Genomic DNA, 15,663 nt, shown 5'->3' with positions numbered 1-15,663 from the left:
GGATCCGGCATCACAGTGATTTAGTCTATCAGCACTCGTAGTGTAGGACTGACTTGTCATTGAAAACCATAATAGAATCTTTCCTATGAAGCTGCACTTCACTTCAAACCCCCAAAATCCACGATTCATGTTGCCTAGTGCCCAGCTAGTGCAAAACTAACAGAGCAAAAAAAGGGGTATCCTCAAGCTAAACTACGCCGAAGCCCATTCTCTAATGACTCCTGAGAGCCATACCGCGGATGCAAGTCGCCCTTTTTTCCGTACTTCGCTCACAGCAAGCCGTAGAGTGGATAAATGACACTAGAAAACGAAGGCAAAACGAAGGCACAACTCGATTAACGATGAAAAGGCGACTCGCATTGAGACAGGGACGGTTTAGTTCGAGTTAACGAGGTTTTTTGGGCTGGTGATGGCATTTATGAACAGAAATATGGAAGACTTGGAGCAGAATTGGACAACTAAAGCTTTCGATGCGTAGTTCAACTACGGGGCCTAGATCCTATTTAGTATATTCTCAACCCCTATGTATTTACAGGGAATCATTTTCAAACATCTGAAAGATATCATCGATATCAAATATACTTTTGTATGTCGTGCAGATTTAGAAATTATATCCCCGGGTGTCACCTACGCTTCCGGAGATGACGCCATATTAAAATACCACACAGATACAACCTTGTGTTTAACTCTTTGTTCAACAAAAGAAATTCACGACTTCTACATACATCTAGGAGTATATTGGAAACTTTACATGACTGTGCATGGCACTAAAATCAAGGTGAGGTATATGCCGGAGTGGGAAAAGAACAAAAGATAAAACAAGGAGGAGCTGAAAGTAGAAACAGCCTCAAATCGCTCGTAGGAGACATCATATAAATCAGCCCAAGATGGTACCCATCGACCACTCTATCCTGTCACCTCACCGTTTTTTGCTTGCGAGATACCTTAGCAGCTCAAGAAATGTATGATATCCTTCAGGTGTGCAAAGAGAAGCGAGGTCCGTCTTTGAATTAGCCATTAACCAGCCAGATTCAGCTTCTAAAAATGCTCCTTCTTCGATTGCCAGTCTCAGTAGTGTTCTGTCGGTACTGCGAGGGCCTTCGTGAGTTCTGGGAAGGACTCCGTGACATGTTTTCCCCGGCGGTGGGTGAACTGCCTGGCACGGGGAGCGTAGGCGTCTTCTTCACATCAAATGATTTTTCGAAGCTTCCGAGAATCATTTTATAGACATCGCCACTGTAGGGCTCGTGATCTATGACGTCGCTATTGAACTGTTAATCATATTCTAGCTCGACGAGATACGAGCTGCACTTACGTTATATGATACTTTTTGGTCATGTCATCATCCAGAGCTTCAAGCCTGCTAATACCTGATTGACCAAATGATATGAACTGGATGCTGAATGCGCGGTCGCGGAACGTGCTTTCTATTACCGGTGACTTCAGGAACGTCGCGATCTTATTCTCGACTTCATTCGGGTCAGGGGAGCCTTCCCATACCCCATCAGTGAGAATGAGAAGCGTCATTTTCTTGCTTGGCCTCTTCAGGTATTGCTGAAATATTTCACCCAACGTCCTGGCCATATCTGTTCCATATGGTTTCGAGTCATCTTGGGGTGCCTTGGCGCGGTTCATGGCGTCTCGAAATACATAAGACGCGTTGCGTTTGGAATTTCTGACGTTGTTCCGATCGTTAAAGGTGAAAATCAAGTCTATGCCGTCATTGTCCAGCCCTTCGACCTTTGCGGCCAGGACTTGAAGCGTAATAGTGACTTCATTCCAGAGGGGCGACATGGTCTTACCATTATCGACAACGAATATCTTAACATGCTGTTAGTATTTATTGCATATGATGCCAAGAAAGGACCAAATACCAAATCACGGTCGCTGACGAATCGGGAAAGGTAGTCGTCAATTTTCCGCCGCGTGAAGATTTGTGGGAGAATCGACTTCGTCTTCTTTTGAAGACTTAACCACTCTTGGTATATCGGCATAGATTCATCCATTTTGAGTGGAGCCGATGCCAAAGATTGAGTGGTCAGCGACTCTAGGGAGTCGTCTGAAAAGGATAAGCCATTTGACGAGGATGTTGTGAATCCGGTGTCCAGAGAATATGTCGGTTGATTGGATGATGTGCTCTTGTTGCTCAAAAATCTGGGTACGAAAGGAATTTCATCGGAGGCCATTTGTGGTGGACCAGGACTAGGCAAGGATATCGCAGGTTTCCCATACCGGCGGCCCATGGCGGCCCCCAGAGCGCCGCCTCTGTTGGCCACCTTTCCTGGTATAATGTTTTTAAGGAGGCCTGATTTGGTCGCCTGCTTTGAGCCGTCGTCTTGAAGTCTGCGGCTTGCGGCTATGTCATTCTGACGAGCCTGCCGTTGTTCCTTGGTCACGGGTGCGTTGTTGTCAAAATTTATCATGCTGTTCAGAATCGAGTTTTCGATGGGGTTCGACTCGTCCAGGGCATCAGTACGCTTCCTGGCTTTACACAAAAGGAGTTTCAGCTCGTCGCATATTTCAGAAGCTACGAGGCGGTCCTTCGGATCAGCTAATAGCATTTTCTTGTCGATCAAGTCTAGGACCAATGCTGACGTAGTGTCGGAAGACCTGATGACTTGGCGGAGACAATCGTGCCAATACTTGACATCAAGCAAGGGATTGGATCCATCATGAAACGCATCGTCGGCTACCGACTTGTCAGGATCCGAGTCGATCCGGTCCTTTTTCTTTAGGTCGCAGATTGCTGCTCGACGAACATCCTGAAACTGCTTCATGCCTTGAGATCCGAGGATGACCCAAGTCGCCGCAACCGAAAAAACACATCCGAGTGACCAAGTGTCAATCGTTTGTGAAACGGAGCCCAGTATATCTGGGTTAAGTGACAGTTGGTGACATTCAGGGGCCCCTAAAATGTCAATCCGTTGCTTTGCGTGGTGCTAGGTGGTGACCTACCATACGTTGCAGTGCCTCCCGCAAGTCGAGTCATGGGCTGTTTCCCATGACCATGCTTCTCGAATCTTGCAAAGCCAAAATCAGCTAGTTTCCATCTGTCGTCGACTCTTAAGATGTTGTCTGGCTTGATATCGGAGTGCCATCTACTAATTATCAGTCACGGATCGTGTGACGATGAAAGTAACCTACCCATCGTATGACGTAGTCCTGCCGGCGTTGTTGATTTGCTCCAAGTTGTGCAAGCCCCGTACCGCCACTGCTACCTCAAAAAGCTCTTTCCAGAAATCAACAATCTCCGCACCCAGTACTGGTGGGTAATGGTCATAGAAGTACTCGTCGAGGTCGAATTCGCCGTACTCCAGGAGGATATTATACGTCCATTGGTTCTGTTGAAATTCTTCCTGGTATTGTCCAAGGTAGCGGATAACTCTTGTCTCGCCATGTATACCGGCAAAAGCGTCTCGCTCAGCCTCGAAGGTGTCTCGGTTGTCGGCATTGAATGACTTGACGACGAATCGGTAGCACTTCAGGAATGAGTAAGCAATAGCCATCATTGGGGGTTGATGGGAAGCTCCTACAAAACCATAGTCTTTGTCTTCATAGCGCGATGTGCGAATGACCCTTTTTAGTGAACTATCCACTAATTCCTCCTTCACAGACGCTTGAAAGAGCCGCGCAGTAGCCCCCTTGTGATTGATTCGTTCAAATCTGCAGAACGGAAAAAGGGTGCCCTTCCGGTAAATCTGATCATCGTTGTATTTGAATACGACCGGGAAGTATCGCCATTTGCGTTCTTCAAACTCGTCGACGAGTTTCGCAGCGTCGTGATGCGGTCTCCCGCGAAGCACATGCTCAACTGCATCGCGGCTAGGACGACGGAGGTTCTCGTCGTTGACTCCAGCTCTCTTGAATATGTGCACCAGATTGCCACAGTTAATCTCCAACAGTACACAGAATAGTTTCATGCAGTCGACGATATCCTCTGAGGACTTTTGTGTCATTTCCGTCGAATACACTTGGTCAAGCAGCAGATCGCAATTACTGATCCTTTCATCGGGTTCCTTTTTCTTCAGCCACTCAATGATATCGCTTGTGAGGAGGTATGTTTGCTTTTCGGATATTTTAGATGTCCACTTGGTCCCTAATAATGTATGGTACCTTTGAAGAACATCAAGGCCTTTCTGTGACCCAGCGCCGAGAGACATGTTGGGTGCGGGGTTGCAAGCGCAGAATATCGAGTACCGAATCGGTGGTTCGAACTCAGTGATGTAAGTGCAAGTACTTTAAAGGCCGGGGGATTTCGTGTCTCGTCAGTTGTGGAGGGAAGTGTAGTCAATAAATACGGGGCAGCTCAAACCTGAAGCACCATGGCGATGAAAATTTCTCATTAAAAAGTCAACAAAAAAAACTCAGTCCTGTGGTAGAATAGTAAGATCGAGGCGGCCCCATCATGGCAAGGCGGGACGAAGAGGAAGCTCGTCACGGTGGTACCTAGAGTACCGACTGCCTCCCCGCAAGGCAAAGATCGACACTCAAGATATAACACTCCGCGGGGAACATGTTCAGTTCTATGCCTTGCAACTCATGGCGCACGCATACGCCACCTGCATTCCTCCTCCAGGTTGTGAGTACCCCACCATGGACCTCAGTTTGTACTTGCTCAAATAACACTGTGACGCTGTCTCCCCATTAGTCGTCAGCCAATGGCCGATTGTCTCAATAGCAGGCAGACGTAGCCAGCGAGTGGAATACTGTCCAAAATCGGGTTGTAGCCCCTACCCTTGTCTCCCCTGGGAGTGAGATAATGATTATTTGCATAACTTATGCATGTAAATAAACAACGACATTTCCCCTTTTCTCTATTTGACCTGCTTAATACTTCCCATTTTAGTCAAATAAAGCAAATCCAAAACTCCGGACGCTCAATGAGCACTTTGAAATCTACTGTATACCTATTATCTCAGCTTTCAATCTTGTTTGATAGCCACTAAGAAAAAGCCATTCCAGACTTGATAGAATGATTCAGTGTCTTCTCAACTGGTTAAGTCATCCTCTTGCCCCAAAGCAATGTCCTTCCGCACAACATGGTACGGTTCGGTGCCTTCTCTATGTATAAAGGTAGACAGCTCTCTTCGGTTCTCCTAGGGAATGGCCATAAAGCATTTGCTAGACTCCTCCCTCGCTTTCGAATTCCTCTCTGGTGCTCTGCCCAACTTCTCCCAGCCCAAGCAATTAGGAGTGTGAGGAATGTCAGTGGTAATGCCACCTCTAGCCATCTACTCATCGCCATATTTGAGAAGTTCCCAGCTTCACTACCTTGGCCCTGGTACTTGATGATGTCAGTGCTGAAGAATGTCTTCCCAGGGTTAATCAGCGATGTTCTATTCATTTGTCGGGATACTCACAGAAACAAAAGTGGCGGGGAGGTAGACCAACGTCACTATGGTGATGATACGGACCATTATGGCTTCTTTCTCCATGTTTGCGTTGAGCTCTTCCATTCTCTCAGTTGACTGACTCTGAATGTGTTGAATGATCTAGTGACGCATCAGGATCCGAGTCGTGACAATGGGATGGAAAGTCCCCTCTATACGTACAAGCTCTTTCCGGTCATTGGTAATCTTTACAAGAGTACTCGCACGATTGATTTGGATCTTCAAATCTGAGATCATGTCGTCCAATTGTGCGACGAAACCCGATAAGTCTTCCTCGCAGGAATGGCTCAGAGGAAACTGCGCATTAGTTACAAGCCTTTGATAGAATCTTGACAGTGCGGATATGATGTCGATATTCGCCTGAAGTACCATGATGATTTCGTTGGTTTTGTCTTCCAGTATTTGCAGGGCTTGAACGTCTGTTGGCTCATACCACTTGTGTTTACTGCCTGGGCCTCTCGGCCCAAGAAGAGCCAATCCAGTCTGCGATATGTTAGTGAAAATGTACACCCATTTGTTATGGGACACGTACGCCATGTTCCAGATCTTGTTCAAGCTGCTTTATATAAAATCTCCAGTTTTCTGTTGACCAGAAACAAAACATTAGATGAGCCGCAAGACTTGATCGAAAGCATTCAATAGGCGTTTCGAAAGACTTGTCCTCCTGTCTCCCGTCTTTGCCTGTCAATTCCTTGAATCGCTGCTGAAGATCAAGTCGGCCTTTAGTCACAATCCACACCGCGTTGCCGCTTTTCACATCAAATTGGTGGTATATCGCGGCTTGTCGTATTGCAGAGAAGTCTCCACCATCTAACTGACTTATGCTCTTCAAGTTGTAGCATAATTGGTACTGGTGTCCACTCCTCCCGAGAGACGGTATCTCCGGTGCCAGAGAGTTCGCAGCGAATGACTTCTGTTCTCGGAAACTCGCGAAGCGTAGATCGTCGGGTTCTTCCTGGAGACCAAATACTAACATGAAATCCAGGTAAACGGGCATTACTTGGTGGAAGGTTAGGATTTTGACGAGCATGCTCTTGGTAATGTTAAGGGCGCTCCGCGATGTATGCCCGTATATGTATCTGAAAGACTATGAGCAGCATGTTCGGCGAATACCTTACGATCAAGCTCACATAAATCTGCACTTTGAATCTTTGTGTCTGACACCAACAAGCCGTTCACCGTTTGGGCCGTTAGTGACGTCAAGGCCCAAGATTTGCATTAATTTGGCTTCACTATGGATGTTCCAACTTTTCGCATCTACAACATATCAGTCAAACTGGACAAGGAATAGAAGACGCTTCCATCTTACCTTCACCAGATGTTGGTTTCAGATCGCGCCACGGAACCTCAACGTCGACTTCGTCAGCAACAAACATGTCAGTACTTGCATCGTCGAACCGCTTCTGCAAAGCTCTGAGGGCTGCAGGGTATGCATTTGCAGGTTTATGGGCTAGATTCAGTGGGTAAATATCCATATCGAGCCATGATTTCTGGAAAGTGTTAGATACACAAGAAGAAGCCATGTTTGTTGGGCGATCCGAAGGAAGGCTCTGGTTGGGAAACTGAATGCGACTGGAACAAAATTTGCAGTATTTGGATTCACTTCTCCATGTATAAATAAAAGCAAACTGAACGATTGAACTTGCCAACTCGCGATAAGTAGACCAATTGAAACATAGTTAAGAAGCCTCCTGAAGCAGCCCAAGGGTGGGCATTGCGTTTGGCTGAGTTACCGAAACGAATGCATAAGATACCTTAGTGGCGCCAAAAGGAGCCATTGAGGTGACACGGTGATCAAGTATTTCCCCCCACAGTGTGCAGCCTGCTCTGCTACACACCCTCCGTCCTTCCTCTACTTCGTGCTTGTTTACCCCTCATTCAACCTATGCAGGCTGAGCACCAATTTCCATCACTCTGGCGACTCCGAACGGCCCTTTCGTCGGTGGGCCTTTCGCTTCCTGTCCCTGATCCGCACAATCTCCTTCCTCTCACTCTGGTCGTATTTCAGCCTGGTGCCCAGAACGAGAGAGCCTCTGCACTCTTACCTCGGTCAGAGATCTAGAAAAGTAGAAAACCCAGCTATCGTCTACCTGAATATCGTTATCAGCATCTCGGACTTTTGCTATGCAAAATGCTTTACGCACGCCAGTCGCTCACCTTTGCTGGGTTAAGTGTCTCGTACGTCTCACTAGGAGCAATGCGGGTCAGATAGTCCTGTAGAGTAGCCCAGTCAAGCTGGTTTTTGTACGACTTGATTTGTTCCTGGACTCGCTGATCTGCCGCTGAATTTGTTGCATATCTGGTGGAGAAGGAGCCTTGTCGGCCAATCGACTCGGGATACGATTGAATGGAGTAATTGGTGTTGCTTCGCTCAGCCATGGTTACCGTAGGCTTCTTAAAATCTACGTAATTTCAGCAGGTCAGGGCACGATGAGGTTGAAAGGCACAAACTCGAACTTGAGTAGAAAATTTGTATTACAATAGCTAGTATTACTAATGCTGCGCCGAGGCATAATGGTGGCGATTTGTGTCTTTCGTACTCAGCGGCAGGCCTTTTCTTGTATTTCTGCCTGGGGGCTGCCTTCTTCTCACTATGCATAACGTAGGTAGGCGGACTCTTTGGGTGGCTGCCTTGGCATCCTATCATGCAGCAAGTAGTCAGTCGCATGCAGGCAGTGCGTATCCATTGGCTATGGTTCCAAAGCCAGCCACGAGGGTGGTTTCTTACTGTATACTACCACACAGGAATGTACAAGGCATGAAACCTGATAAGGAGGATTCTGTTATCGCAGAGCCTCATAGTTTGGAAGCGCTGATTCCCTTCTGACTCCCATCTCACTTCCCAGGATATTTGATGTTTACATTTTCTTTCTCCTTTCTCAGAACGCCTGGCATGGATTTGCAGAATTGAGAATGGTGGCAGAGCCTGTCCTGTGTATCCAGGCTCTAGAGTCTCCACAAGTCGGTACGTTACAACTACCCAGTACAGACGATTGACTCCCCTTTGCGATAGAATAAGTCTATCATTTCACAATCGCGGCACTGTAAGACAGGATTTACAACTCGACAGATAAAATGACTTTCAATCCGTCTGCGGGCCTCACGTATGTTGCATCCTTCCCTATGGCCAGCATCGCATGCATGCGGCAAACCACGGCATTGTATTAATAATCGGCCTCGTTGGAGCATGTCCAATCAAACGGCAACGGACTTTACCCCTAGGCCCGAGACTCCATTTCACCCTGACCTCCCCAACGACGTAACATGCATTTCGCCAAAGCTATAGCAGCTACAATTGAATTAAATATATTCGCGTTCTCTTAGCTATCTTGTAATACGCTTATACCTCTAAGTCACCCACTGATACCACTCCAACCAGCAATATCTTAATGTTTACTCCCTTGCAACCCCCCGGACGCATACCACTCGCGTGAGATCTTCCTGTTAATTATGAGGCCTCTGTCGGAGATTCCGGCACGGCCGCTGTTCCTCCAACGCCAGAATTCGTGACATGTTTAGCTATGTTAACAACACTGTTAAGTCCCTGGTACGATCTTCTCATTGGGGCCAGCCATGATTCCTGTACCTCACGATTTCCACCAAATCCCAAATGGAATCCAGCGGCAAAATTCGTTGTCTCTGGCGCGTGAGGGAACCATAAGGTTCAAAGTTTTGGAAACGTCAGTCTAAACTTAGCATTGTTTGTGTGAATAGGGTATTTTATGTGAGCGCTTGTCCTCCTGCTCCGTATCACCAGCAATAGTCATCTAGCCTGGAATTGGAAATTGTGACCTTCGAAAAGAGGTGTGGTGTTTTGGGGTTCGAACGCCATACTCGATCCACATGGTTCATTCCAAGGGAGCCTTCCTGACCAGTGGCATCATACCCTTGCACGTTAAGCATCTTTGAACTCTGCAGAACGGGGATGCCCTTATTATTTTATTATTCCTAAGGGCATAGATATTGTTCTGAATCTTCCTCACGGCCAGGCTGCGATAAGGTGGACAGTGTACTGTAAAGTTGGCGTTAAGTTATAACTTCGGCAAGGTCCGACATAGAACTCCATGTGGGCGATATGAGCACTTTGCGCAGGTCATCTGGTAGATTAGCTCGATATGACCACTGAATGGATTAATTTGCATCCCCTAGACATCTGGCTCTGCGGGATCTCGGGGTTGCTAGTGTTGCATGGTCCTCGCCTTCGACTGGATCCTTATCAGACAGTCTGCTTCGTCACCTCGGATTTCTGAGGTTGTCTGCAAGGCATGTTTTGCAGGGATAATATGCAATGCCCTACCAGTGGCAGTGTACTGCAAATGCACTATGTCTGTGCAATTGCTGCCTTTCTGTAAACTATAAAAATTAGATCGACTATCCTGAAGCTTGGGTTTGGAGGTTTCATAATTTCCCACGTTTAATTTCCTAGTGAAAATATTCGGGCCAACTGGATCTGTCGCGATTACGGTAATGGACCCATACCGGAGCTCTCACTTCAAGTTTGATCATGTCTGAGCATATTAGGTATAATAGCACTTTAAGAATTACTGTCCCTGAAGGTCTAACAGTGGCTGATATAGAGAGGCTTTGACAGTCGACTCTCAAGATCATTTTGACCGTCTGTATAAGCTGAATTTTCTCTCTGCCATAGAATCAACTAAGCAAGCTGCTGTGTGTACAGTGTGGTGCGCGGGCCACTGCTGGGATAGTTAGGCCCCTCTTCCACTGCAGCTTCCTAATTCCTTTCCTCTATCGTCATTACCATAAAATACATCCTAGATCGCCTACACACGCACTCGTTCCTTTATTTCCATAGGAGAAAGTAGAAGAGACGTTTCAGTTAAGTTTAGTTGATCTTGACGTGGTTATCAGGATGCCATCAAACGTAGCAAATAGCTAGAGTTGACTTGCTCATGTCATTTCCACGCCCACGAAACTCTCAAGGGGAGGAAATAGTGATAGCATTGGCCTTTGCGGCCCGTCTTTCCAAGACATTGACCTTGATGCGGTGACGCCACCCGGAAGAACGAGCAAAACGAGCATCAACTTTGCACACTGGACGAGACAATTTTCGTAGGAGTTATCGTGGCGTCGAACTGTGAACCAATAAAGTCAGCTTATGCATCTATTGATGCGCCTCACACAACGGTGTCTGCATCACCTACCACATCAAGTGTATGCCCCACCTCGTTCAAACTCCTGTGCGTCTGATCTTGACATGGCTATTGGTCCGGGGAAAAGTCCCGCTACGCGCCGCCTAATCCTCAGGGAAAACCTTTCTCTTACCGGTTACACACCGAGGATATGGCATGTTTACGTAGGGGCACGATGTTTTATAAATCTGTGTAGTAATGAGAATGATAGCCTCACCTGGGTACTGAGTAAGCATTCCAGTGAGTACTAAGTATATAGAGGGCTAAGAAATCTTGGAAAACTCTGAAATTCGAAGACCAAGTCGAACAACTAAGTAGCTAACCAATACTCAATCATCGTTATGCGCTCCTCACATATTGCAACGATCTCCTACGTGGCCGCTTTGGCAGAAGCTTGCACCCAGTGTGTCCATCCAGGGAACTTCACCGGAGCAGGTTAGTTGGCCTTTTTTCGTACCAAGCCTCGCGACTGACAGACATAGTGAGTCTATATTGGAACACCACGAAGATCTGTGTTGAAACTTTGCCCAATATCGCTGCATCTATTCCTGCTTCTTTCTGGACTCCTCACGATGAGGCCCCTTGCGCCATGGCAATTACTGTTACCAACCCTAGTAAGTCTCTAGGTCCCATTCTGAACGCTGCGTTACTTACATTCATTAGATACGGGGAAGAATGTGGTCGCTACTGTCGTCAGCCAAGAAACCGATGCGGTTGGCGATGCCATTCAGTTGACTACTGCCGGATTGGCAGCCCTTGCCCCTGACGCCGACCCCAACCATGCCCCAGCCACTGTTGATTGGACTTTCAATGGATGATGTCTCGAGCACCCGGAACAGGTCGCACGCAGCATTGTCAGACTGCAAAGATTGGGGCACATCATGCTGGCCTGAAGGCAGCACCACCAGCTTTATTGCTCAAGACCATAAACAATGTTAGCAAACAATGAAATCTATCCCGCTTCCTCATGCATCAAGGGTCAAGAAACAAGAGCCACCACCTAAAACATTTGCAGACCTGACTCACATGCCATGCCATCAATTTGGCTTCAAGCCTTTAGCCCAAAACACATTACCAAACGAGTGTCTTGAATATGCTCCAGCAGATGCCACTATCATCAAACACAGTCCATAAGTACAAACCCAGCCTGTCATAAGACACAAAACGAAACATTAGCATTACTCCTGATCATCACAAATGAACACAAGCTACCTGATGGTGGAATATAATGCACTAGCTAGAGTGGTGATACGTTCCTAGCCCACTACTTAGTAACTGTAGGAACTGGGAACTCATTCAACACGCTGCAAGTCAGATATATGTAGCAGATTTTCCGAGTTCAAATACTTTGGGAAGCCAACATGACATTCAAAGGGAGAGTTTTTGGTCTTTTCAAACAAGCCATGCCTTGAGTAGATGACCCGCAGTCATGGATCACTTGATTTATCCCATATGTAGCAACCAATAAGACATTAAATTATCCGTTCGGAATATACCTCTACCCGAGTCTAATGCGCTGAAAACCAACGTATACTCCGATGAAACCACGGCATCGCTCACTTTGTGTCAGACCTCGGGTCTTATCTGCGGATATAAGTAACAGAATTCATGAGATGTCGTGGAATTTACCCCGTTGCATTATAGTTCCCCCAAATGGAGAAGCACAAGAAAATGTTCGCTATAATTCTGAACTATGAATAGCGTTGAGCCAGCTAAGTCCATAGTAGGAAAGTCCATTATATAGCGAACTTTAAATACGAGAGCCTATAAATGCCTTTGGGTTAAGTTACTGAACGTGGGATAATTCTCTGACTAAAGCCCATGTCTGGCAACTCGACGATGAAATAAGTGGCGGGATTAGGTGGGACGAGTTATTGTGGGATTGAATGCCACGGTTATACCCTAGGCCAAAGGCGGTGTAGCGGCAGTTGTAGTCTAGTGGGGCCAGAGCCTTCACAAAAATAGCCACCCGAACAGTAGACAGATACACCAATCAAGACAGGATATACGCAGAGTCATCATTAGAGGACTGAATCCCTCGGTCATCGTATACGGTATAGCCTCAGTGCGCCGTTTATTATCTCATCTCCTTCTGTGGATCTCGACAAGAACAATTCCGATTGGATCCGGGTTTCTCCTCGAAGTAAAGCTGTTAGTGCTACTCACATGTCAGCGTAGCGCATACTAATTCCGAGCATTCCGAGATCAGCGCTCTTACTTCCTAACATCCTTGCTATCTGCGTTGTGGGGGATGCGGGGAACGAGGACTTCTCCATTGTTGTAGTTCCCCGAGCCACGATTTCTGCCAACTTGAGCATCTTGGAGCAGTTACTACTTGGTTAGATAATTCTTAAGTAACTGAGGTATTATGCTCTGAATTCAGTTTGATTCCCAGGCTCTTCTTCTCCCCAGGACTTTAGAATCTGGAATTGACAAAATGCTGCTCATCGGTATCGTCAGCAGCCTCCTCTTCAGCGCGCAAGCGGCCCAAGTCACCATGGCCCAAACCACAAATGGCACCCTCCCCCTGCGCATGATAACCTTCAACATCCGCTACGCAACTACCTCTCCCTCCAAAAACGAACAACTCTGGTCCACCCGCGCGCCCCTCGTCGTCAGCCGGCTAATGGAGACATCCGCCTCCGCCCCTGCCGGCGCTGAGACCGTCATCGGCCTACAAGAAGTGCTCCACAAGCAACTCCTCGACATTGAATCGGGGGTAGGTCCTGAATGGATGCACATCGGCGTGGGCCGCGACGACGGCGCCCAACGCGGCGAATACAACCCGATTCTATACCGGCCCGCTGTCCTGAGCCTCTTGTACAACGAGACGCGGTGGCTGTCCCCAACGCCGGACGTGCCGTCGTTCGGATGGGGCGCGGGGAGCCGGCGCATGATCAATATCGGTGTTTTCGAGCATGTTGCCTCGGGGAGACGCTTTATTGCTGCGAATACGCATTTGGACAATGCGAGTTCGCAGGCGAGGACCGAGGGGATTAAAATCGTTATCGCGACGATTCAGGCGGTGCAGGAGACGTGGGGTCCTTTGGGGGTTGTGCTAACGGGGGATTTCAATTCCCAGCCTGGTGAGGATGCGTACTCGACTGCGGTGAATAGCAAGTATTTGACCGAGCTTTATACCATGGCGGATACGGGGCAGAGGTTTGGGCCATATATCACCTACACGGGGTTTCTACCCGACCAGGAGGAGGAAGTCGGCACGCGCATCGACTTTATTTGGCTGGGTCCTGCGTTGGAGGACAGGTGGTTGGTTGAGAGCTATAACGTATTGCCGAATGTTGTAAATGATGTGTACATTAGCGACCATAGGCCGGTGTTTGGAGACCTGATGCTTAAGTAGGGCTTGACTCGTAATTTCGTAATCTCGTATGTAATTTCCAACGGCAAATTTAATGTGTCAGGATAGTATGTATTCTTAACTTTTCTCGTTAGTGAATGGAATTTGTGTAAGCTGTTCCGAAAAATATAAATTGCCTGCGACATGATGAAGCGACTAGGTTTCGCAAAAGTCACAAACCCGAGTGTTAGTGAGAACCAGCGAGCGACATAGTTTATATGCAGTGATTTATCTACGCAAGTCAACCTGCACGTAGTTGCCGGATGTTTTTTTTAACTGGCGAAGAGCATCGTAACTATAGCTCCGAGATAGTAGTTGCTCCTCTAGCATTTACAATTATCATCCTGATCCTTCAACACCCAAACCCCAAATCGCTCTTGCGTATTTTTCTCCGAACACCAATCATGAGGTGCACTGACCCATCCCCAGTGAAATTCCCAGTCTCGTATCTCTTCCACATCGGTCCACTGCCTGTTCCCGTCCCGGTAAAGATACTCCACAACATTGCCGCGCCAAACAGAGCGAGCACACTCGCAACGCTCGTCGGCTTCCGTGGCAGCACCGTTCCAAGGTATCTCGGCCTCTTCTTCCATGAGCCTCTGTTTCAGAAGAAAAACATTGTAGCGGTCATAGTGTTTGGTGAGTGCCGTGATGACCAGCGTAGCGTTCAAAAGTGAACTCGTCTGAGATCCTGTGTCGCGGACGCAGGCTCGTCATGTTCTCGGTGGAACGCCCGGGGGAGCCCCTCTCTGGACTCCATCTAGATCCTTTTACACATTTAGCGATACGATGTGATATCTTCGAATAGATTTAAATGGTAAGGCCGTCATGTTGGTCATGTTCAAAAGCAGCATATCCCCGTCTCGGCTAGTGAAGAACGCGGCATTTCGATCGAGCCCTGGATTTCCGCAGTGGACGGGTGCCAAGATGGCAATGTGCTCTTTATAAGTCGTATTGAATACCGCTCGTGTTGGAATGTCGGAGATAGGGGTTCGAACCGGGCGGGATCGTCCACAAATTGACTTGTACCCCATGCGTATCGGTACCGAACCAGTCGTCCAGGGGGGAAAGAGACTGAAACGTAAATTGGACCGTAAGACCAGGCCCAAGAGCAGCAGGGAACAGTAGAACTCGCGGTAAAGAACCAGCTACGGCCCTGAACGACGCCATAGGTTACTGCAAGCGGGAATAAAACAATGTAATCAAGAAGAGTGGGCTCCTTTCCAGATATTTTTCCTTTATAACTTTGTGAATGACGGCTAGCCCATGAAGATGTGATCTTTTCTGACTATTCCACACGTGCCCAGATGGCCGTCGTCGCCAAAATAGCAGTCGGATCATACTACCAAAGTTGCTTCCGCCCTCGCCGTGTTTCAACTAAGCCTTTTCGTTGCTTAGAGACGCCAGACAATACCTTAAGAACGACGATCGTAGTCCCTAACAGGGCGCTAAAGGCCCTAATAACCAAATTACGGAGGTAAAATGGTCACCATGATCGTGTTTGCCCCTTCGTTACCGTTGTTGGCTGATATTAGTCGATGACTTGAAGATGGACGCTTCCATTGGGGAACGAAGCTCAAAGCCCGGTTAGACCCGTGCGGAATGTATTCGATGGATCTTGACCAAAGTCCTGTGGTCAAGCTTCATCTTCAGCTGAAATGATAGCCGGCAGCTGACCTAGACAAGGAGCAATTTTTAACCGAGGAGAAAGCATAGAACGCAATCACATGGTTTCTCAGCCAACAGGAAGCAGCATATAACTACA

General features: G+C 47.5%; 4 protein-coding genes across 4 annotated transcripts; 2 read left to right on the top strand and 2 right to left on the bottom strand.

Moving 5' to 3' along the window:
• Positions 1-924: 924 nt before the first annotated feature.
• On the bottom strand, positions 925-4,251 carry BCR38DRAFT_81607 (uncharacterized protein). Its single transcript, XM_040865669.1, has 6 exons — positions 3,534-4,251; positions 3,145-3,479; positions 2,956-3,098; positions 1,875-2,908; positions 1,316-1,821; positions 925-1,263 (listed from the first exon to the last, which is right to left on the bottom strand). Exons 1-6 carry the CDS (start codon positions 4,158-4,160, stop codon positions 1,032-1,034), a joined length of 2,877 nt encoding a protein of 958 aa, XP_040710996.1. The 5' UTR covers positions 4,161-4,251; the 3' UTR covers positions 925-1,031.
• Positions 4,252-4,812: 561 nt separating this feature from the next.
• BCR38DRAFT_448876 (uncharacterized protein) lies at positions 4,813-7,001 on the bottom strand. Its single transcript, XM_040861252.1, has 6 exons — positions 6,700-7,001; positions 6,521-6,647; positions 5,923-6,469; positions 5,553-5,873; positions 5,361-5,492; positions 4,813-5,284 (listed from the first exon to the last, which is right to left on the bottom strand). The coding sequence occupies exons 1-6, from the start codon at positions 6,911-6,913 to the stop codon at positions 4,997-4,999; spliced, it is 1,629 nt and encodes a 542-aa protein (XP_040710995.1). The 5' UTR covers positions 6,914-7,001; the 3' UTR covers positions 4,813-4,996.
• Positions 7,002-10,689: 3,688 nt separating this feature from the next.
• Positions 10,690-11,521, top strand: BCR38DRAFT_478154 (uncharacterized protein). The gene is made up of 3 exons (XM_040863097.1): positions 10,690-10,975; positions 11,023-11,154; positions 11,204-11,521. Exons 1-3 carry the CDS (start codon positions 10,882-10,884, stop codon positions 11,356-11,358), a joined length of 381 nt encoding a protein of 126 aa, XP_040710994.1. The 5' UTR covers positions 10,690-10,881; the 3' UTR covers positions 11,359-11,521.
• Positions 11,522-12,548: 1,027 nt separating this feature from the next.
• On the top strand, positions 12,549-14,013 carry BCR38DRAFT_377960 (endonuclease/exonuclease/phosphatase family protein). The gene is made up of 2 exons (XM_040857366.1): positions 12,549-12,691; positions 12,750-14,013. The coding sequence occupies exon 2, from the start codon at positions 12,978-12,980 to the stop codon at positions 13,899-13,901; it is 924 nt and encodes a 307-aa protein (XP_040710993.1). The 5' UTR covers positions 12,549-12,691; positions 12,750-12,977; the 3' UTR covers positions 13,902-14,013.
• Positions 14,014-15,663: the final 1,650 nt, after the last annotated feature.

Source organism: Pseudomassariella vexata (assembly GCF_002105095.1).
Source record: "Pseudomassariella vexata strain CBS 129021 chromosome Unknown BCR38scaffold_18, whole genome shotgun sequence".
Taxonomy (NCBI): domain Eukaryota; kingdom Fungi; phylum Ascomycota; class Sordariomycetes; order Amphisphaeriales; family Pseudomassariaceae; genus Pseudomassariella; species Pseudomassariella vexata.
The sequence above is the reverse complement of the archived record's forward strand: the minus strand, read 5'-3'. Positions and strand labels throughout refer to the sequence as shown.

Coding starts and splice junctions, on each gene's coding strand:
- BCR38DRAFT_81607 (XM_040865669.1), bottom strand. CDS start 4,160: ATGTCTCTCGGCGCTGGGTCACAGAAAGGCCTTGATGTTCTTCAAAGG. Junction 3,480..3,533: donor AAGACAAAGACTATGGTTTT/GTAGGAGCTTCC, acceptor TCATTCCTGAAG/TGCTACCGATTCGTCGTCAA. Junction 1,822..1,874: donor TCGTCAGCGACCGTGATTTG/GTATTTGGTCCT, acceptor CAGCATGTTAAG/ATATTCGTTGTCGATAATGG.
- BCR38DRAFT_448876 (XM_040861252.1), bottom strand. CDS start 6,913: ATGGCTTCTTCTTGTGTATCTAACACTTTCCAGAAATCATGGCTCGAT. Junction 5,874..5,922: donor AACAAGATCTGGAACATGGC/GTACGTGTCCCA, acceptor AACATATCGCAG/ACTGGATTGGCTCTTCTTGG. Junction 5,285..5,360: donor TCCCCGCCACTTTTGTTTCT/GTGAGTATCCCG, acceptor GACATCATCAAG/TACCAGGGCCAAGGTAGTGA.
- BCR38DRAFT_478154 (XM_040863097.1), top strand. CDS start 10,882: ATGCGCTCCTCACATATTGCAACGATCTCCTACGTGGCCGCTTTGGCA. Junction 10,976..11,022: donor AGGGAACTTCACCGGAGCAG/GTTAGTTGGCCT, acceptor TGACAGACATAG/TGAGTCTATATTGGAACACC. Junction 11,155..11,203: donor AATTACTGTTACCAACCCTA/GTAAGTCTCTAG, acceptor TACATTCATTAG/ATACGGGGAAGAATGTGGTC.
- BCR38DRAFT_377960 (XM_040857366.1), top strand. CDS start 12,978: ATGCTGCTCATCGGTATCGTCAGCAGCCTCCTCTTCAGCGCGCAAGCG.